The sequence below is a fragment of the Nothobranchius furzeri genome, chromosome 16 (assembly GCF_043380555.1).
Source record: "Nothobranchius furzeri strain GRZ-AD chromosome 16, NfurGRZ-RIMD1, whole genome shotgun sequence".
NCBI classification, from domain to species: Eukaryota; Metazoa; Chordata; class Actinopteri; order Cyprinodontiformes; family Nothobranchiidae; genus Nothobranchius; species Nothobranchius furzeri.
Genome location: NC_091756.1, coordinates 26,026,883 through 26,047,801, shown reverse-complemented (window position 1 = coordinate 26,047,801; position 20,919 = coordinate 26,026,883). Strand labels below are relative to the sequence as shown.

At 42.6% G+C, this 20,919-nt stretch overlaps 1 protein-coding gene across 1 annotated transcript in view; it reads right to left on the bottom strand.

Annotated features, from left to right (window-relative positions):
• Positions 1 to 20,919, bottom strand: part of LOC107388255 (ras-related protein Rab-26) — a 168,803-nt gene that overhangs the window by 79,429 nt on the left and 68,455 nt on the right. The window contains exon 4 of the mRNA XM_015963702.3: positions 20,091 to 20,157. Coding sequence (XP_015819188.1) covers positions 20,091 to 20,157 — 67 coding nt within the window. The remainder of the gene's footprint in view (positions 1 to 20,090; positions 20,158 to 20,919) is intronic.

The window sequence follows — 20,919 nt, the reverse complement described above, 5'->3', positions numbered from 1 at the left end:
GCTGCAAACAGCTTGCAACAACTTTATCAGCAAGGTAAACGCCACCTTTAGTTCTGTCTGTTAACTGTTTCACATCTTAATCAACAGAGCTGACACCATTAGGCAAGACAAATTCATTTATTCAGTACATAATCGACAAGGACCACTCAATGTGCTTTACGGTATTATAATATTAAAACAAAAGATAAAATATAAAAAGATGAAAGCAATCAAAAGCGCAACAGCTCAACACATGTGGGAAAAGCAACAGAGAACCATGTAGTTTGTAGTAATTGTTTCAAACCTGCTATAGGTGAGGTAGATCTGGTATTAGAGGACAGTTGGATTAGTAGGTATTCTCTTAGATCCTCCTTACAAGTTAGCATGTGTATGTTTCACCATTACATAACTGGAATAATTAGCTGTTGATTCAAGTGGTGTTGAAGCTTTAGGCGATGAGTAAATTAGCCCTGATAGTAATACAACTCATCTGTCTTGTGGCTGAATTTCCAGGTTCTCAACAAGCACCTTAGAACCGCTGGAGTGTTCTTTGATTTGGTCTATGAGGCCTTTGTGTTTCTGGAATACGTTTCTCGTTAATTTTGTAGTTTTTTTTATGTCACTGACTGAATATTTATCAGTGGAAAAACAAAACAAAATTTGAAAATGGAGAAACTAGACCGCAATCAACTCAGAGACACAACACTGATTCATTCAAATGAAACATTATGTATGTGTATGCTGATGACTCATGAGTATCTTCATTAATTCTAATTCCAGATGCAAGAGATGTAATATCATTTCCCACATAGTAATTACATGAATTACACATGTCAAAACGAATTGTTCAAAGATTTCAGCATTGTACCAATCAAGGATTAAAAGGACAGGTAATATTAACTGTTAATGCTTGTTTACGCTGGACTTCAGACTTTGATTTATGTGTACAAGTAGTTGTATCACAAGGCCTGCCTGAATCGTGTTTGCTCTGTTTGTGCTGCATCTGCAGTGATGCAGGCAATGTACTGATCTGTTGTGGTGACGAGAGAGTTGAGCCAGAAGGCAAAGCTCTTGATTTTCCAACCCTCAGCTATGGTCACAAGCTTTGGGTAGTGACCGAAAGAACGAGATCATGGATAAAAGCAAACAAAATGAGTTTTCTCCGCAGAGTGGCTGGGTTCTCCCTTAAGTCCTTTTCAGACTGACATTCTGGAACATTTGCGGACAATTCAATCCGGTTTTTAACCGGAACTGTGTTTTCAGACACACCACTTTTGTACCGGAACTTGTCCTTTTGGCTGCGTTCACACAGCAGGGAAAAGTTCCAGATGTCTGACAGCGGCGGGGGTGGGGGGAGAATCGGACTTATGTTAAGAAGAAGAAGAAGAAGAAATATCATTTCTACAGCGCCTCTCAAGATAAAAATCACGAGGCGCTTAAGCATAATTCTGCGCACACGAAGACGCATAAGAGACCTGGATGATGCAGCTCAATGGTTAAATGAATCACTGAAGCGGTGTAAAGCGCTCCGTCGCGCGTCTAGGTGGTACCGTAGGAGGTGAGCTGCCGTGGTTCTCCGCGTGCTACAGCAGCGAGCTACCTAGGTGCGCACAGCGTCCCCCGGTCCCCCCCCCCCCCAACCCCCCCCCCCCCCCCCCCCCCATCCGGAACTTTACCTCACCAGTCTGAAGCAGCCACCCTGTCCGTAACAATTCCGGACCTGTTACTAGGGGCTTCGTCCGGTTAAATTCCGGAACACGTTATCCGGATGTTTGTATTCAGACACAAAGGTCTTACGGACAGAGTCCGGAACATTTCCGTTTTTCATGGCCTGTCTGAAGGGGGCTTTAGAGATAGGGTGAGAAGCTTGGTCATCCGGGAGGGGCTCGGAGTAGATCCGCTGCTCCTCCACATCGAGAGGAGCCAATTGAGGTAGCTCAGGCATCTAGTTAGGATGCCTCCTGCATGCCTCCCTGGTGAGGTTTTCCAGGCACGTCCAACCGGAAAAACGTCTAAAGGAAGACCAAGGACACGCTGGAGAGACGATGTCTCTCGGCTGACCAGGGAATGATTGGGATTCCCCTGGAGGAGCTGGTCCAAGTGGCTGGGGAAAGGGAAGTCTGGGCCTCCCTGCTCAAGCTGCTGCCCCCACAACCCAACCCCGGATAAGCAGCTGAAAATGGAAGGATGGATGTTCCGTTTTATTTTCTGAATATTAAACCTCTCCATAAAAACATTGTAATATGTGCTCAGGGTTTCCGCTATTTGCATTTTGCCGTGGCGCGCTGCTACAGCAAAATAAAGGCCACCACACCTTGAGAAGGATAAAAAAATAAAAATAAAAATAAAAATAATTTGAACAATGTACCTTAATTACTTTTTGGATATACATTAAAACAATGTCAATATGAGACATATATCGTCTATATTTGCACATGTATACTAACCATAATCAAAGTTTTAAATTTAATTTAAATATAACTAAACTTTAAAATTGATTTTACTTTGAAAAACAAGTACTGCCAGCTTTTCCCGTGTGCGAAGGAGCTGGCTTCTGTGTGGTGCACGAGTAAAACGAAATCAACAGGAAGAGAAAAAGTGGAAGAAAGGCATCTTAGGAAGAAGACATTTTTAGTTCAGACCTGTGAAAACGAGCTCAATGTTAACGCATGTTGCTACATTTGAACAGTAACGTAGTTAATGTGGTTAGTCGTGAATTCATAATTCCAGATCGTTCCGAACAGCATTAAGGGCTGCCAACTCTCACACACTGAGCATGAGACACACGCATTTGACCCTTTTCACATGCTCTCACGCCACACCTTCAATATCTCTCGCTGAACCAGCGCTGGCGTTCCCTAAACGCGCATCACGCACAGCGCACAGGGCAGAGTGGCCAGAGGATGACCTGGTATTATTAGAAAATAACCAAACAGAGGGGCATCAAGCAGTCAAGTTAATTAAAAAAAACTGATTATATTAATTATAGTATAAGTTAGCAGGGTCGTGCAGAGACCTTTGACGGGGCGGGTGCTCAAAGTAAAAAAAGGGGCACTTATAGAGCAAAACTTTTAAACAGATCCACAATCGAACAAGTTAGAAAATTCCGATAATGAGACCCTTGGGTTCAAACAACATAATAAAAATATATCAATTAGTGTCATTAATTTTAGTGTTAATGTTAGTTAATAAATTATTGCTTTTTATAAAGCTGACTTACAGGTCCTTCTCTAAAAATTTGCATTTTGTAATGAAGTTCATTATTGTCTGTAATGTACTGATAAACATTAGACTTTCATATATATTAGATATGATGATGATGCTGGTGATGACGCTGACATCCATAGACAGTGCTGTAAGCCGTTTGCACAGGCCAATACTATAGCACATAAGTTTAGTTTTTGTTCACCTCCAGTTAAAGTGGCTTTATTTAAAGCATATCGTACTCCGCTTTATACAGCCCAACTGTGGTCATCCAACAATCAAAGCAGCATGAATAAGCTGCATGTTGCATTCAATGATGCCTTAAGAATCATACTCAAAATACCCAGAGGGGGCAGTGGCAGTCAGATGTTTGTAACAGCAGGCATTTGTACTTTTAAAGCTCTTTTAAGAAAACTAATATTCACTTTTAGAGAACGACTGGATAGCTCTGCCAACAGTATGATTTTAGCAATCACTGATCCTGCTGTGAGCAGTTGTCGCTATTTCTCCAGTATAAGGAAACACTGGTTGAAATGTTTGTGTGGTTACTCTTAATTGTGTGGAACATCTTTATAGTAAATTTTTTAAATAGATTTAGAGTGTTATTTAATTTTATGCTTTTATCTATTTTCTTTGTTCTATTTGTTTTTACCTATTTTGTTTCATTAATTGTTTTTAATATTTTGTTGTTTTATATATATTTTATCTGGACCTAAGAGTCTATCAATAAAGATTATCTATCTATCTATCTATATTAGATTCATTACACACAACTGAAACTGAAGTAGTTCAAGCCTTTTATTGTTTCTAATATTGATGATTTTAGCATACAGCTCATGAAAACCCAAATTTCCTATCTAAAAAATTAGCATATCATGAAAAGGTTCTCTAAACGAGCTATTAACCTAATCATCTGAATCAACTACTTAACTCTAAACACCTGCAAAAGATTCCTGAGGCTTTTAAAACTCCCAGCCTGGTTCATTACTCAAAACCGCAATCATGGGTAAGAATACAGGCCTGACTACTGTCCAGAAGGCCATCACTGACACCCTCAAGCAAGAGGGTAAGACACAGAAAGACATTTCAGAACGAAAAGTCTGTTCCCAGAGTGCTGTATCAAGGCACCTCAGTGGGAAGTCTGTGGGAAGGAAAAAGTGTGGCAGAAAACGCTGCACAACGAGAAGAGGTGACCGGACCCTGAGGAAGATTGTGGAGAAGGGCCAATGACCTTGGGGGACCTGCGGAAGCAGTGGACTGAGTCTGGAGTAGAAACATCCAGAGCCACCGTGTACAGGCGTGTGCAGGAAATGGGCTACAGGTGCCGTATTCCCCAGGTCAACCCACTTTTGAACTAGAAACAGCGGCAGAAGCGCCTGACCTGGGCTACAGAGAAGCAGCACTGGACTGTTGCACAGTGTTCCAAAGTACTTTTTTCAGATGAAAGCAAATTTTGCATCTCATAAGGAAATCAAGGTGCCAGAGTCTGGAGGAAGACTGGGCAGAGGGAAATGCCAAAATGCCTGAAGTCCAGTGTCAAGTACCCAAAGTCAGTGATGGTCTGGGGTGCCATGTCAGCTGCTGGTGTTGGTCCACTGAGTTTTATCAAGAGCTGGGTCGATGCAGCTAGCTATCAGGAGATTTTGGAGCACTTCATGCTTCCATCTGCTGAAAAGCTTTATGGAGATGAAGATTTCATTTTTCAGCACGACTGGCACCTGCTCACAGTGCCAAAACCACTGGTAGATGGTTTACTGACCATGGTATTACTGTGCTCAATTGGCCTGCCAACTCTCCTGACCTGAACCCCGTAGAGAATCTATGGGATATTGTGAAGAGAAAGTTGAGAGACGCAAGACCCAACACTCTTCAACACAATCCATTGTGATCTACAGCTATGTTAGCTGAGATCTTTTTCCTGTCAGAAGAAAATTCTTGATCCCATTTCATGATCTCACTGAACTTACCACTAAACATGAGAGCTCTGCTACCAACCTAACAACAACATCCTTTAGGCAAAGGCACCACCATCCCATACGTGGCAGGAGTCTCAGAGAAACTTAGAAGAATCTTCTCCAAACACAACATCCCAGTAAACTTTAAACCCAACAACACCCACAGACAGAACCTGGTTCATCCAGAAGACAAAACACCCAAACAGAAGCTCAGTGGCATCGTTTATGCAGTCCAGTGTAGTGAGGACTGTCCAGATGTTTACATTAGAGAAACTAAACAACAATTACACAATAACATAACACAACACAGGAGAGCCACCTCTTCAGGTCAAAACTCTGCAGTCCACCTTCACCTGAAGGACAAGGGGCACATCTTTGATGATGACAAAGTCCACATTCTGGACAGAGACAATAGATGGTTTGAGAAGCTATCTATGTCAAATGTGAAACCCAATAGGGGAGGGGCTTAGATTTCACGTTCCCAGTACCTATAATGCAGCTTTGAATCTCCTTCCTAAGAAGTTTCAGTCTAGGTCACACCTTCCTGCATCTAATCAACACAACGACTCACCTTCAGTAGAGGCTAACGACTCATCAGGAGATGGAGAGGTGGGGTACTCAGAGTAGTTTCTGCTCGTTTAATAACAACAGACAGCTACAAGATATAAGCTTGGCTCTCCCATATTCCAGTTAGAACTGACAAAGCTCCTCAGAGGAGAAGTGAAATGTTTTAAAGAAACCAAAGAAGTCCAGTTGCCTTCATCTGAACCCTTTGGAGTAATAGTCAAAAATAAAAAATACATAATAAAGTCATAAAACGTATATAATTATGCCCACATTCACTTTTGCCATCATTTTGTGGGAGGCGGAACATTCATCACGGTTAACCCTCTTATGACCATAAATATAACAGGTATTTGTTTTGTTTTATGGCTTTAAAATTGTAATAAAAGTGTAAAATGTTTGTAACTCTGCTCCTTTTTTCAGAACAACCTCAGCTTTCAGTGTCGTATTTAGTGTTTATGTTTATTAAAGTCTGTAAAACTGCAGCTTAAATAAAAAAAACAGATTTGAATTTTCTTTACATTTATTACTAAACAGGAACTTCAAAATGACTTGAGCAAACTATGTCAAAAGAACTATTTAAACTCAGAACTGCAAACACAGAAAACAGTGTGACCCCTGACCTCACAACTACCAGTTTAATGACCACAGGTCTGTGACCACAGGTCTATGCTCTGGTCCAGAGAACGGGATACAGTAAAATCAATTCTAGGTAAAATAAGATAACACTCAAACATCACAACTGTAGCTACATTTCTACCAGCATTATAAAGATCAATAAGCCAAATAAAAGGTGAAAGCTAAACATTTCATTACAAAAATTCAGTGTTTCCATAACTTTATAAAAGCTGCTGATGAAGATGATCAGACTGTCTCCTCCCTTTGGTTCTCCGCTCTCCCGTCGCGGTTCGCGCCGTTTCTTTCTGTGACGCTGCAAAGCCGGTTTCCTTCTAATAGCGATTTTTGGAGTAACATGAATTACATCATGTAATACATCGTTGGAAAGCTCGTTTTATTTACTTTTAGAAACCGTTTGAATTATTTTTATTCGTGTAGGAATTCAGAAGTTATGACCCGGAGAATGTAGAGTGAGAAATATTAACATCTGTGATTCTTTGTTGTGAGTTTCTTCAACACTTCAGGAGAAGTGTCTCTTATGTCTCATTTTCTTTCCCAGACATGCATCTACCTGACTCTGCTCCACACACACTAGCCACGGACTCAAACGCACGTAAACAAAAGCTCAGATATTAAAATCCATCCAGCTGACGTGAAGCAGGAGGGGAAAAAAACTTACAGGTAGATGAATGCAGACTCCTGCAACACCGGTCTATCGTCTCCATGGCTGCAAGGTAGAGTGACAGCAGGGACAACCAATCACACGGTAGTATGATGCGGCAGAGCCTATCAGTGAGCTTGTGGGTGGGTCTAAGGGAAAATAGGCTTCAGCTTGAGACGGCTGACTCCGCATGGTCCTAGTGCCCGATAGGTATCACAGTATAACAGTTTTGTACGGTAAAATCTGACGAATGACCAAAAAAAGGGCACTTTGGGCACTTCAGACAAAAGGGGCAGGTGCTCAAGCACTCACCAAGTTCCGCCCATGGCTGTACCACAACAATCAAGGTGGGAATCAAGCATTACAATTTATTTTAAATTAAATATATTGATTTATTTTTAATTTGATGAAATTTTAATTCAACAATGAGCTGTTTTACACTCTCCTGCAGGAATGTTCACCAAAAAACATGCTGTCTCATGTCTCAGAACGACCGTCCGTTACGTCTAACCTTAACCCTAAACACCACTGTTTCAAAAAATCCTAGAGGGAACCCTGGTGCTCAAATAATTTACTCTACATTGGTGTGAGCATGTTTCTATCAAGTCAATGGACCTAGTGCCAGTTTTAGGTATATGAATATAGTTTTATTCTGCCCCCTCTGTTGTCGCTTTGTTGAGTTTCTTTGGCTGGGGCATTTCTCAGTTTTCCCACCAGTGGGCAGTATTACCCCTTGAGGTTTGTTGCTTTTTCTTTGGTTATTTGGTGTGCGCTACACTGCCCCCTTTGGAGATGTGTTGTAAGCAGCCGGAAAAGTTCACTCAGGCAGTGTGAGAGAATGCGTGGAGCAGAAAACCCGCACAACTTTAAGCCCAGTTTACGTCGTTGGGGAGTTTGTTGAACCATAATCTGTAAGTAATCAACGTGTAGCTTTGTTTTCTGTAAGATTCGTTACTTTCATGTTACTTAAAAGCTTATTTGAATGTATAAGGATGGTGAATGAAAGCATAAGGAAAGCTATGTTGCTAACCTGTTTTTGGTTACAAAATATGTAAATACTGATGCTTACATGTTATTTTACTGTATGTTCACAGTCTTACAAATTAAAAGAGGAAAAAACGGTCTTCAGAAAAAGACAAAGTGATGTGTCCTGTCGTTCCTGGAACCATGTCCTTTTATGTTAAGCTCGCTGCATAGGGTGAATAGCCATACATTCACCTGAGGGCAGTAGAGTAAGAAGATTATCTACCTAGCAAGCACCCAAGATGTCGCAGCCTGAAGCTTCACCACCTCTTTCCCAGATGGCGGTCCGGTCAGAGTGCCACTCACGCTCTTCCCACTCGTCACGTCGTTCTTCCACCAGCCAAGCTGCAGCTCGAGCCAGAGCAGAAGCAGAAGCCGCCCGCACCAGAGCACAGTACGCCAAACGCCAGATCGACATGGAGGTTGAGAAGGCACGCATCGAGGCAACACTAAACGCTCTAAAGAAGGAGGGTGAGGCTGAAGCAGCACTCGCCGCAGCTCATGTCCTGGAAGCGGCAGCCGATGAGGAGCATGACGCCGTTGACCTCACAGAACAAGGAGTCTCCTCTAAGACACCTCCTTCCATCAGACGTGCTCAAGATTATGTGAACGCTCATTTCGCTAACTGCAGCTTGGTAGTTAATGAAGACGGAAAGCCTGCTACACGACAACTGGTCGGTAAGAACGACGCTCAGCATCTACGACAGAGTCAACCACCAGTTGCCTCCTCTCCAGGTGAACATCTCGCTGATTTTGTAGATCAGGAGCAACCAATGTCCCCTCCCATACACAGAGAAACTGTCATTTCAACCCAACCTAAACCTTCAGTGCTTCCACAGACTGAATTCTCAGATTTCTCAGCCTGTCTAGCACGACGTGATCTGCTGACAGCGGGATTCAAGGTTTTCGACAACCGTCCTGAGTCCTACTTGTCATGGAAGTCCATCTTCCGCAACGCCATAGAAGGCCTCAACCTCAAGTCCAGCGAAGAGCTTGACCTCCTCACCAAGTGGCTCAGCGGGGAGTCACTCCAGCATGCTCTGAGGATCAGGGCAGTCCATGTGAACAACCCACACGCAGGTCTTCAACGTTTGTGGCAACGTCTAGACAAAAGTTTTGGTTCTCCAGAGGTAGTCGAAGCGTCACTTTTCCAACGCCTACAGTCTTTTCCAAAAATATCTAATAAGGACACTCACTTATTGCAGGAGTTGCAGATCTCCTGTTGGAGTTAGAGTATGCACAAAGTGAAAATTATCTACCCGGCCTTAGCTTTCTGGACACCCCAAGGGGAATAAACCCGATAGTGGAAAAGCTCCCCTACGGACTCCAGGAGTCCTGGGTGAAACAGGGGACAAAATACAAAAAGAACAATGGTGCAGTTTACCCACCTTTCTTATATTTTGTTCAGTTCATAAATGACTATGCAGAAATGAAAACAGATCCTAGCTTTATGTTACAAAGTTCAAACATAATGGCTCCAAAACCTGATAAGCCATTGTTGAAACCGACTAAATACAGAGTTCCGGTTGCAGTGAACAGAACAGATATTGGTCAAACAAACATCACGGCTCAAACATCAGCTCTCAACCCAGACAGACAATGTCCTATTCACCACAAGCCCCATTCACTTGCCAAATGCAGAGGTTTTAGGTCAAAAGCACTAGAAGAAAGGAAAAGCATCCTCAAAGAACATGCTATTTGTTATAAGTGTTGTTCTTCCACAGGTCACCGAGCTAAGGATTGCAAGGCTCTTATCCAATGCTCGGAATGTAATAGTGATGCTCACGTGTCTGCCATGCATGTTGGTCCACCTCCGTGGGCAATCAAGGACTCTAACCTCCTGCCTCAAAACCACGGCGGGGAGTCTGATCCTTCAAGCCCTGTAACCACAACTGCTTGCACAGAGGTGTGTGGCCCAGGTCTAAAGGGCAAATCCTGCTCTAAGATTTGTTTAGTCGATGTGTATCCCCGCACAAACCCTGAAGAGAAAAGGAGGATGTACGCCATGTTGGATGACCAAAGCAACTCATCCTTAGCTAGGTCTGCTTTCTTCGACATGTTTAAAGTGAAAGGCACTATGCTCCCATACACCATGAAAACATGTGCAGGCTTATCAGAGGCTGGAGGACGCAGAGCAACTAATTTCGTTGTTCAGGATGTAAATGGAGAAGTGTCCATGTTGCTGCCCACACTGACAGAATGTGATCACATTCCAGATAATAGAGATGAGATACCCACCAAGGAGGCTGTGTCGGCTCACCCTCATCTACACACACTGGCTTCACAGATCCCTCCTCTGGACCCAGCCGCGGACATTCTCCTCCTCTTGGGCCGGGACATCATCCAAGCTCACAAGGTTCGCAGTCAGGTAAATGGCCCAAACAGTGCACCTTATGCCCAACGCCTCGATCTGGGATGGGTGGTTGTAGGTGATGTCTGTCTCTCAGGTGCCCACAAACCCACAGTAAACTCTTTCAAGACAGACGTTCTGAATAACGGGCGCCCTACTTACCTTAGCCCCTGTGGAAGCAAAATCCATATCAAAGAGAGATATACAGAAAGCTGTCCTAAATTCGAGAAGACACAAGCAGAACTAGGCAGACACATTTTCCAGCAAACAGTAGATGATGACAAAACGGCTCTTTCAGTAGAAGATGCATTGTTCCTGAAAATTATGCACAGAGACTTCACTAAAGATGAGGCGAACAACTGGGTAGCTCCACTCCCATTCCGCTCCCCCAGACAGCGTTTACCCAACAATAGGGACCAAGCCCTCAGTCGCTTAATGTCACTCCGCAAAACACTGAAGAAGAAACCTGAAATGAAAGACCATTACATTGAGTTTTTAGACAAAACTTTCAGTAAGGGCCACGCTGAACCAGCTCCAGCTCTAGCTCCAGAACAAGAATGCTGGTACCTCCCTAGTTTTGGCATTTACCACCCTCAGAAGCCAGGAAAAATTAGGGTGGTTTTTGATTCAAGTGCGCAATACAACAATGTTTCTCTCAATGATGTGCTACTAAAAGGGCCAGACCTCAATAATACTCTTGTGGGAGTGTTGATGCGTTTCAGGTCCGACCCATACGCAGTCATGGCCGATGTGGAGCAAATGTTTTACAATTTTGTGGTCAGAGAAGACCACCGCAACTACCTTCGCTTCTTGTGGTTCAAAAACCATGATCTGGATGGAGAGGTACAGGAATTCAGGATGAGAGTCCACGTGTTCGGGAACTGCCCCTCCCCATCAGTGGCCATTTATGGACTGAAACGAACAGCGATGGAGGGAGAAAAGGAGCACGGTAATGATGTAAGAGAGTTCATTGAACGCCACTTTTATGTGGATGATGGACTAAAACCATTTCCTTCTGCTGATGAGGCCATCAACATTCTCTGTGGGGCTCAGAAGATGCTGGCTCAGTGTAACATACGCCTGCATAAAATTTCATCCAACTGTCCTACCATCACAAATGCTTTTCCAAGTGAGGACCTTGCGGCTGACATGCAGGGCCTTGACCTTGGACAGACACCCATGCAGCGGAGCTTGGGCTTAGGCTGGGACCTGTCTACAGACTTGTTCAGGTTCCAGATAACCGTCACTGAGAAGCCCTTCACTAAGCGTGGAGTATTGTCAGTCGTTAATAGTGTGTATGACCCACTTGGCTTTGCTGTCCCTGTCATTGTAGAGGGCAGGATCATACTCAGAGACATTTCCACTGACACTTGTGAATGGGACACTGAACTCCCAAAAGACAAACTACAGCAGTGGCAACAGTGGAAACACTCCCTCAAACATCTACAACAACTTGAGATTCCCAGAATGTTCACCTCAATACCACTCTCTGCAGCAGTAACCAAGGAAATCCATGTTTTCTGTGATGCTTCTACCAAGGCAGTGGCCGCTGTTGCCTACCTTAAACTCACAGACAGAGATGGTCATAATGAAGTGGGCTTCCTTCTTGGCAAGGCACGGCTTGCTCCAAAACCAGACATCACCATACCCAGACTTGAGCTCTGTGCCGCGGTCCTGGCTGTCGAGGTGGCAGAGTTAGTCGTGGATGAGCTGGACATCGCAGTGGATCAGGTGAGCTTCTACTCAGACTCCAAAGTAGTCCTCGGTTACATCTTCAACACAACAAGGCGTTTTTATGTCTATGTGCACAACAGAGTGGAACGCATCAGGCAATCTACACAAGCTCACCAGTGGCATTATGTGCCCACTCACTTAAATCCTGCTGATCATGCCACACGCGCATTACCTGCGAAGCAGCTTTCTGCCTCCACATGGCTCAGTGGACCCGCATTCCTTGCCAAGTCAGAAACAGGTCAGTCTCAGGCAGAGTCGTTTGATCTTGTAGACCCAGAGACTGACAACGAACTGCGTCATGAGGTAACTTCTTGTGTTACCACTCTTTCAAAGGATGTTCTCAGTAGTGTCAGATTCGAAAGGTTTTCAATTTGAAATGCACTACTGAAAGCTATATCTAAACTCCGACACATTGTTCAGTCCTTTAAGCAGAACATAGAAGGCTCCTGTCAAGGCTGGCACAGCTGTAGTGAGCATTTAACTGAAAAGCAGCTTGATCAAGCTAAGATCATTATCATTCGCACCGTCCAGAGAGAAGCCTATGCAGATGACATAAGGCAGCTTGAGAAGAGTATGCCCCTCAAAAGGTCAAGCCCACTTAGCAAACTAAACCCATTTCTTGACACAAATGGGATACTCAGAGTGGGTGGGAGACTAAGACGAGCACAGTTGACGTCGGATGAAACAAATCCTATCCTCATCCCATCTAAACACCACCTGTCCCAGCTCATTATAAGACACTTCCATGTGAAAGTATGCCATCAGGGCAGACATTTTACCGAAGGAGCAGTTAGAGCTGCAGGCTTTTGGATTGTGGGAGGAAAAAGAGCAATAAGCAAAATGATATTCAGTTGCGTGACCTGTCGAAAACTAAGAGGCAGACAGCAGGAACAGATTATGGCTGAGCTACCAGAGGACAGGCTGTCCACTGACCCTCCCTTCACACATGTAGGGCTTGATGTGTTCGGGCCCTGGCCTGTCACTGTCAGAAAAACACGTGGTGGGCAAGCAGATGCAAAGCGATGGGCAGTCATATTTACGTGCATGAGCACACGGGCCATTCACATTGAAGTTATAGAATCAATGGACACGTCGTCATTCATCAATGCCCTGCGTCGTTTTTTTGCTATCAGAGGTGCAGTCAAACTTCTTAGGTCCGATTGTGGGACAATTTTTGTGAGTGCCTGCAAAGAACTGCATATAGACAAACAGGGCTGCAACAACAGCAAACTAAATAGCTTTCTGGAGGACTCTGGCTGCAAGTGGCTTTTCAACCCCCCACATGCGTCGCACATGGCTGGCTCCTGGGAGCGGATGATTGGGGTCACGCGCAAAATCCTTGATGCAATGCTCCTGGAACACAGGAATGCAAAACTTACCCACGAAATACTGGTGACCCTAATGGCTGAAGTCACTGCAATAGTGAATGCTCGTCCGTTAACAGCAGTGTCTGCAGATCCTGATAACCCAGTCATCCTGACCCCTGCCATGCTGCTCACGCAAAAGGTTACGACCCCACCAATCCCACCTGGTCAGTTTGGAAACGGTGATCTGTTCAAAGCTCAATGGAGGCGCGTTCAGTACCTCGCTGATGTATTCTGGAGACGATGGAAAAAAGAATACATCTCGGGACTTCACGACCGCCGCAAATGGAAAACAGTGAAGCCTAACCTACAAACAGGAGATGTTGTTCTTTTAAAAGAGACACTCGAACATAGGAACAACTGGCCACTTGGACTTATCACCAAAACCTTTCCCAGTGAGGATGGGCTTGTAAGGAAGATAGAGGTGAAGATTTTCCGCAAGGGTGAACACAGGTGTTACATAAGGCCTATTAGTGAGGTTGTGTTATTGGTGTCTAAGGATTGTACTTAAAAGCAGAAACTTTTTGTCACTGTATTTTGCTTGTTTTTTGTGTTAGTTGAGAATGACATTCCACGGATGTCAGGCGGGGAGTATTCTGCCCCCTCTGTTGTCGCTTTGTTGAGTTTCTTTGGCTGGGGCATTTCTCAGTTTTCCCACCAGTGGGCAGTATTACCCCTTGAGGTTTGTTGCTTTTTCTTTGGTTATTTGGTGTGCGCTACACTGCCCCCTTTGGAGATGTGTTGTAAGCAGCCGGAAAAGTTCACTCAGGCAGTGTGAGAGAATGCGTGGAGCAGAAAACCCGCACAACTTTAAGCCCAGTTTACGTCGTTGGGGAGTTTGTTGAACCATAATCTGTAAGTAATCAACGTGTAGCTTTGTTTTCTGTAAGATTCGTTACTTTCATGTTACTTAAAAGCTTATTTGAATGTATAAGGATGGTGAATGAAAGCATAAGGAAAGCTATGTTGCTAACCTGTTTTTGGTTACAAAATATGTAAATACTGATGCTTACATGTTATTTTACTGTATGTTCACAGTCTTACAAATTAAAAGAGGAAAAAACGGTCTTCAGAAAAAGACAAAGTGATGTGTCCTGTCGTTCCTGGAACCATGTCCTTTTATGTTAAGCTCGCTGCATAGGGTGAATAGCCATACATTCACCTGAGGGCAGTAGAAGTTTATACAAGTTTTTTAACAGATTAATATGTTTTATATCCACTACCCAAATATTCCATCTTATTACAAACAGAAACTGACGACCAGCCACTGAATATAGTGCAGGCTTTATTATTTATTATCCCTCTGACAAATCCAACAGCTATTTTTATTCACCGCTGCCAAACACGGGCCATAGGGCTCCATCCTGTGGAAATCTGCAGGTAGATGCATCATTTAATAATTGAGAGCTGGCTCCTTAAGAGCAGACCAGACTGGAAGATCAGAAGAGCAACGATATTTCAGCATACAGATGACATTTCCTCCGATGTGGGTCTTTTTATGCCACACAAACAGTGGCTTTACATAATAAGGAAGAAGCTACAAAGAGTGTATCAGAGAGCTGCTGTGTGTTTTCAAGTGTGTAAGAAAACCAGTCGCACAGAGTTTGATGATGGATTGCTCGGCTCAGCCTCCGCTGTAGTGGACCAACAGCCTAAATGTTTGTTTGCCTCTACTCCATCCATCTCTCTTCATTCTCCTGTTACTATTTTTACTCATCTTCCTTAAGCCATGGGCTTCTCTACCTTTTCCCCTAATTGCTCCATACTTCGTTCACTTGATCATCGTTCTTCCTGCCACTGCCCATCTGTCCCGTCTCAGCCAGTGCAGGTTTTGTTTAAAGGCTTGATTTCACTCAGGAAAGAGAGACGAGACACAAAAAGGCAGAAAATCAAGAATACAGCATGATATGAGCATGATGAGAACAGCAAAATGAGCCATATGCAACTCCAGGTCATTACTCATGTTTTTATCACCGCTTTATCACATCACAGAGATACGTCTCTCTGAATTGTGTGTACAGAAACTCTAATTTCCCTCTGGGATTAATAAAGGATTGATTGATTGATTGGATTGATTGATTCTGGCGTTTTTAAAAAGTATCCCAGGTGCACGGTAAGGGTCGGAGATGTTTAGTCTATTTAATTTCTGACTATATAAAATGATTTCTTCGGTTTTAAAGTGTGAAGTAAACTCCAACGAAGGAAAATTCAAGCCGATCCAGTTCATTTTGTTTACATTTGTTGCCTGCCAACATTGCGTCTACTCTCTGAGAGTCACGTCCGGAGCTCTATCGGCAGATTCTCTAAATCAAATGACTCGGACTCAGACTCAAGGGCAAAAAAAAAAACCTGATCAGGACATCCCTAGAGGCTACCATCTTGTTCAACGGGGCAAACCCCAACATACAGGCACCAGGATTGGGGGCAACTAGTATGACCACCCTTGCTCGGTGCGTCTCAGTGGGGGCAACTCCAGTGTGGTAGAGTGTCCAGCCCCTCTCAAGGAAACTGGTTCCAGAGCCAGAGCCATGTGTCACGGTGAATCCGACTATATATAATCAGAACATCTCAACTACTCAGAATTAAGCTAAATGATAAATGGCCTGCACTTCTACAGCGCCTGTCTGAGTCAGAGGCAATGTCAGTCATTCACACGCGGATGGTGAGGGGTTAGGGATGCAGCTACAGCTGTTCTAGGGCACACTGACACACAACACTATTCATTTATGACACAAAGTGATTCAGCTCAACAGAACACGATGTTGATTAAAACATAAATATCTCACTGTAAATCATATAAAGTTAAAATTTTATTTAGATTAAATTTGTGACATCACAATATTTGAATTGAGGAAATGTTTGCTAAATAAAACACTTCACTCTAAACTCCCACTTTTGTTCATATTTATCACATCAGATATGGAGTAAAATTATGATTTCACATCATAATCATCTTCTGTCTGGCTCACTGAGGATGATCTTCAGATGCTATATTTCTTCATTGGTTTTGAGTCTCGTGTAGTGCTCAGAAGGAACACGGGGTTAAATACCGTGTGTTATTTCTGAGTAGAAGCACTTTTTCCTTTTACTCAACCACTGAACTTTTAATTAACTCTAATCCCTCTTCTGTTGTGCTATTTTATGAGGAACAGTTAGCCACAGGTGAGGCTAATGCTAGCTATGTCCAGGTCAACATGTAATTTCTTGTATTTCCCATCGACCATTCACCGAATAATTGTGTCCTGTTGCTAGGATTTAGTGAAGGTGCAGATGTTCTCCAGACAGCTCTGTTATGAAGGGGGAGTCACAGACAGTACCAGCCTCCGCCTCCCTTCTCATAATTTACAAGGAGAAATTAAACCTTCTTAATCTGTGCTCTTCTAAATACATTAAGCTTAATTCTCTTTTCCTCATTTTACATTTTCTTCATGCATAATTCCACTTTATTGCTTCTTTCTAAAGCCCTGCATAGCTTTTATCAGACGCTTTCTTCTTGTGCATCAGCTGATCTGAGTCCCTAGCCTCCATTAAGCTTCAACCATTTGCATAGTTGAAGGTGTTCTTTACTTTATTCTTGAACAACAGACATTGTTTTCTACTAACACATCATTCAATTTAATGTAATAAATGAGATTTATTCAAAAATCCAACCTGATCTCTCTTGAGATTCAACCCTTAATGTTTTACATTATGTCGGTACTACCGATATCTTCAGGTTATATATCCATGGTGCACTTCCCCTTTTCTTTTGCACTCCATGGTTTTACTCCATGCTGTGGAAATGGCAAACAGTCAACTCCAGTGAACAAGGTTGGAGAAGAAATTAGGAAAGAAAAGAGAGTGAGCACGCAGCTGGTGCTGGACTCAGAGCCAGCAACCAGACCTTGTTGGTGACCTTCACCAGATGGGCAGGCAGGTCTCACTGGGCTGGCTCAGACATTTGCACTGATGGTCTGGATCTTCTTCTCTCAAATTATAGCCTTAATGAAAATTGAGTCAAAGATTATAATAGACACCTATTGGTTCCTACAGGGCTAAAAGGGTCTATGAAAGACAATAATTTACCAGATGTCTTAGCTTAATTTATGTCAAGATTCTCTTATTCGTAATCATGTTTTGAAATATAAATATGAATTAAATGCCATTTGTAGAATTTGCATGCCGATTATCCACCAAAATGTCAAATCATTAAACACTGAAGCGACATTTGGAGAGCATTTTTGGTTCCAGCTGATGGAATTCAACCGTTTATTCAAGTAATTAAATTTCCTTGAAAGAAAGTTGTTTTCAACTAAACGTTTCAAACACAGAAACATGGGATGCCTTAAATCTCCTACGTCCAGGTGGAAAGGGATTCAGATCAACCATCTGGTAGAGAAACATTTCATTCCTAAATATTCAGCATTAAATTCCTCCTTTATATTGTACATATTTTTTTTTAATTGGTAAGAAATTCCTGCCCAACCTTTTACATGTCCTTTAAAGTTGTCCCACACATATTATCTCAATACATTTTCTGTGGGCTCCATTATAAATGAATGCCTTGTTTTCTGGAAAAAGTTTTGTAACAGTTTATTACAAATCAGTAAATGCATTTTGTCCTAATGGACTCCCGTAGAAGGAAACATGGCATCTGATATGGCGTCGCCCAGAGACTTAGACCCGCTCCCATGTATGTTGGATGTATGTACTTTGTTATGGTTATATGTTACAAAGCCACCAATTTTTTTTCAACAACTGGGCATCATTTAATTCATTTTCAACATTTTGATGGATATTTCCAGAAATTAATGGTAAAAACTACACATTGTCTCTTTATGGGCAGCAGCAGCTCAACAGGTTGAGCGGGTTGTCAGGTGAGCGGAAGGTTGCAGGTTTGATCCTGGCTTTGGACAGACACTTATGCTGTTGTTTCCTTTAGCAAAACATTTTACCCACCTTGCCTGCTGGTGGTAGTTGGAGGGACCAGTGGCACCTGTGCTCAGCAGCCTCACCTCTGTCAGTGTGCCCCAGGGCAGCTGTGGCTACACTGTAGGTCATCACCATCAGTGTGTGAATGTGTGTGTAAATGGATGAATGATATCTTGTAGTCGAAAGCACTTTGGAGTCTGACTCTGAAAGGCGCCTTACAGGTGTGGGTCATTTATCATTTATCATACAGTGCATTGACGGCTCTCAACGTGGGGTGGGGATCTACGGTCTTTCTCTGCATGCTACTGGACACTAAACAACGTGATGTACTCATCACTACGAATGTCAAGTCAATGACGCGGTCCACCATACTCCATTGAAAAAAGATGCAAATACATCCTTTTTCAAAGCAAACTCAAGTATCTCTATCTCCTCTTGACTCAAAGAAAAACCAAAGTTCAAAACAAACTAAAGTTGAGGCCAAAGCCATTTCAAACAATCCACCGCAATTTTTGTGTCAGTAACATCCCGCCCACCAACACAATTCTGTGAATTGGGCCACCAAACAAATAAAGCACTGTGATTGGACTGCTATAGAACTATTTAGCAAAGTCCCACTTAGATGGAGTAACATCCCGCCCATTTGGCTGATAGAGTACTGTGATTGGTCAGCCAAAAAAATTGAGCGCTGTGACTGGACTGCTACAGATGCCAGTCAAGGGAGCATTCTGCCATTACATTGTAGGAAAACTACATGAAACATAAAACACGAAAAACGTAAAATACATTATTTTTCTAAATAAGAACAAAATAAATAGTTAGGTACTGTAGATAGGTGGCTAGAGGTGAATATGTTTCACTTGAAGCATATCTATTTCATTTTGATGCTTACATTTGTAAAAAAATAAAAAATAAAAAGCACTTTGCCTTCTAGTGTTTGCAATTGTACTTAGGTGAGAAGTTTTTATAATCAAAACGAAAATGATGGATAGCATTTTATTAAATTATAGGGCTGCAACGATACCCCTTTTTCCAAACCGATACAATGCAGATACTTGGATCTGAGTACTCGCCGATACTGATTACCGATATTGATACTTCTACCATACAAAAAATGCAATGATTTGGAATACAGATCTGCTTTCAACAGGAAAAGACTGTAAAGTAGATAAAAAGTTAAATATATGAATAGAAATCATCACAAAACTAAAATATTAGGTGAACAGAAATGACAAGTTACAGTGAAGCCATTTTCAAGCCACTGCATTGGTGTCGGTTCATGGTATCGGTTAACTTTCACAATACTGGAATCGGTATCGGCATCAATACTGATACCAGTATCGGTATCGTTGCAGATACTGATAGTACCGCTATTAAATTACCTTGGTTTCACATGCACAATTTTTAAGTGTTTTGTCTATTTTCTTGCATAGCTGTCAGCGAGCACCGAGCCTCTGGTTTATGCCCGCCCATTGACACACAGCTGGGTAGTCACAGTTTCAAAGCCTATTGACTTACATTTATTTCCAACAACTTGGCTAACCTACACTTTCATTTTGTTCCCAGAACATTGGCAAAGCCTCAGAGTGACAATCCACAAAACACAGTTATCTTCCCACTAAAGCAACTTATACACTTTAGTTGTATCAGGTGAAAGAGGAAGTTGTGTGTACGTGTGTGTGTGTATGTTAATCATGCTTGAACACACACATATTTAGGAATCATACCATGAGCATCGCGGTAGTAAGCATGTGTGACGCTCCGGAAACGCTCCTGACCAGCGGTGTCCCAGATCTGGAACAGATGATGAGGACAAAGGACAAAAAGAAAGTTTATAATGAAATTCTCTTATGAACAAAACATTAAGAGGGACTTTCAGTAAAACCGAATGAGGAGTTATAGCTCAGGACGACAGAAGGATGAACGTTCTGCAGCAAGAAGAACTCTGTTTAATCTGGAGTCGGACGTTTGTTACAGAGAAACAAAATATATATTTTTGTAAATTTAGTTGTTTTAATGTTTTAAACCAAGGGTTAAGAATGAAAGATGTACCATTATCTGATCAAAAATGCAATTTCAGACAATACAAAAGCTGTGCCTTTTTGCAGCGCTCTTGACTGACCCAGGATCTGTTGTGTCAGCTGTTTTACACACCCATTTACCAAGCGCAAAAATGTATCAGCGTTTACTTTTAATTTTAACAAGTTCTTCTACATCAGTGTTTCTCAAAAGGCGGCCTGCGAACCCTTCTTTGTGGCCCCCGGACTGGCCCTCAACACATGATGTTTTGTGTTGTGGTTCTCTGCTACTTATTTTTGACTACCCCCGCTCTACACCAATGTGTTCATTGTTGCATGGACGATGACAACAATAACATCACACCATTTATGGCAAGCCGATAATTTAGATACCATAAGATGTCGCTGCAGGCTAGATCAGAGCTAATGTGGGTATTCAGAAATTAGCTTAAATGTATCCAGTTTGAATGTATTTTAAACCAAAGAGCGAAGGCAGAGAAACAGCCACTTGTCATAGTAGACAAGACATAGTAGACAT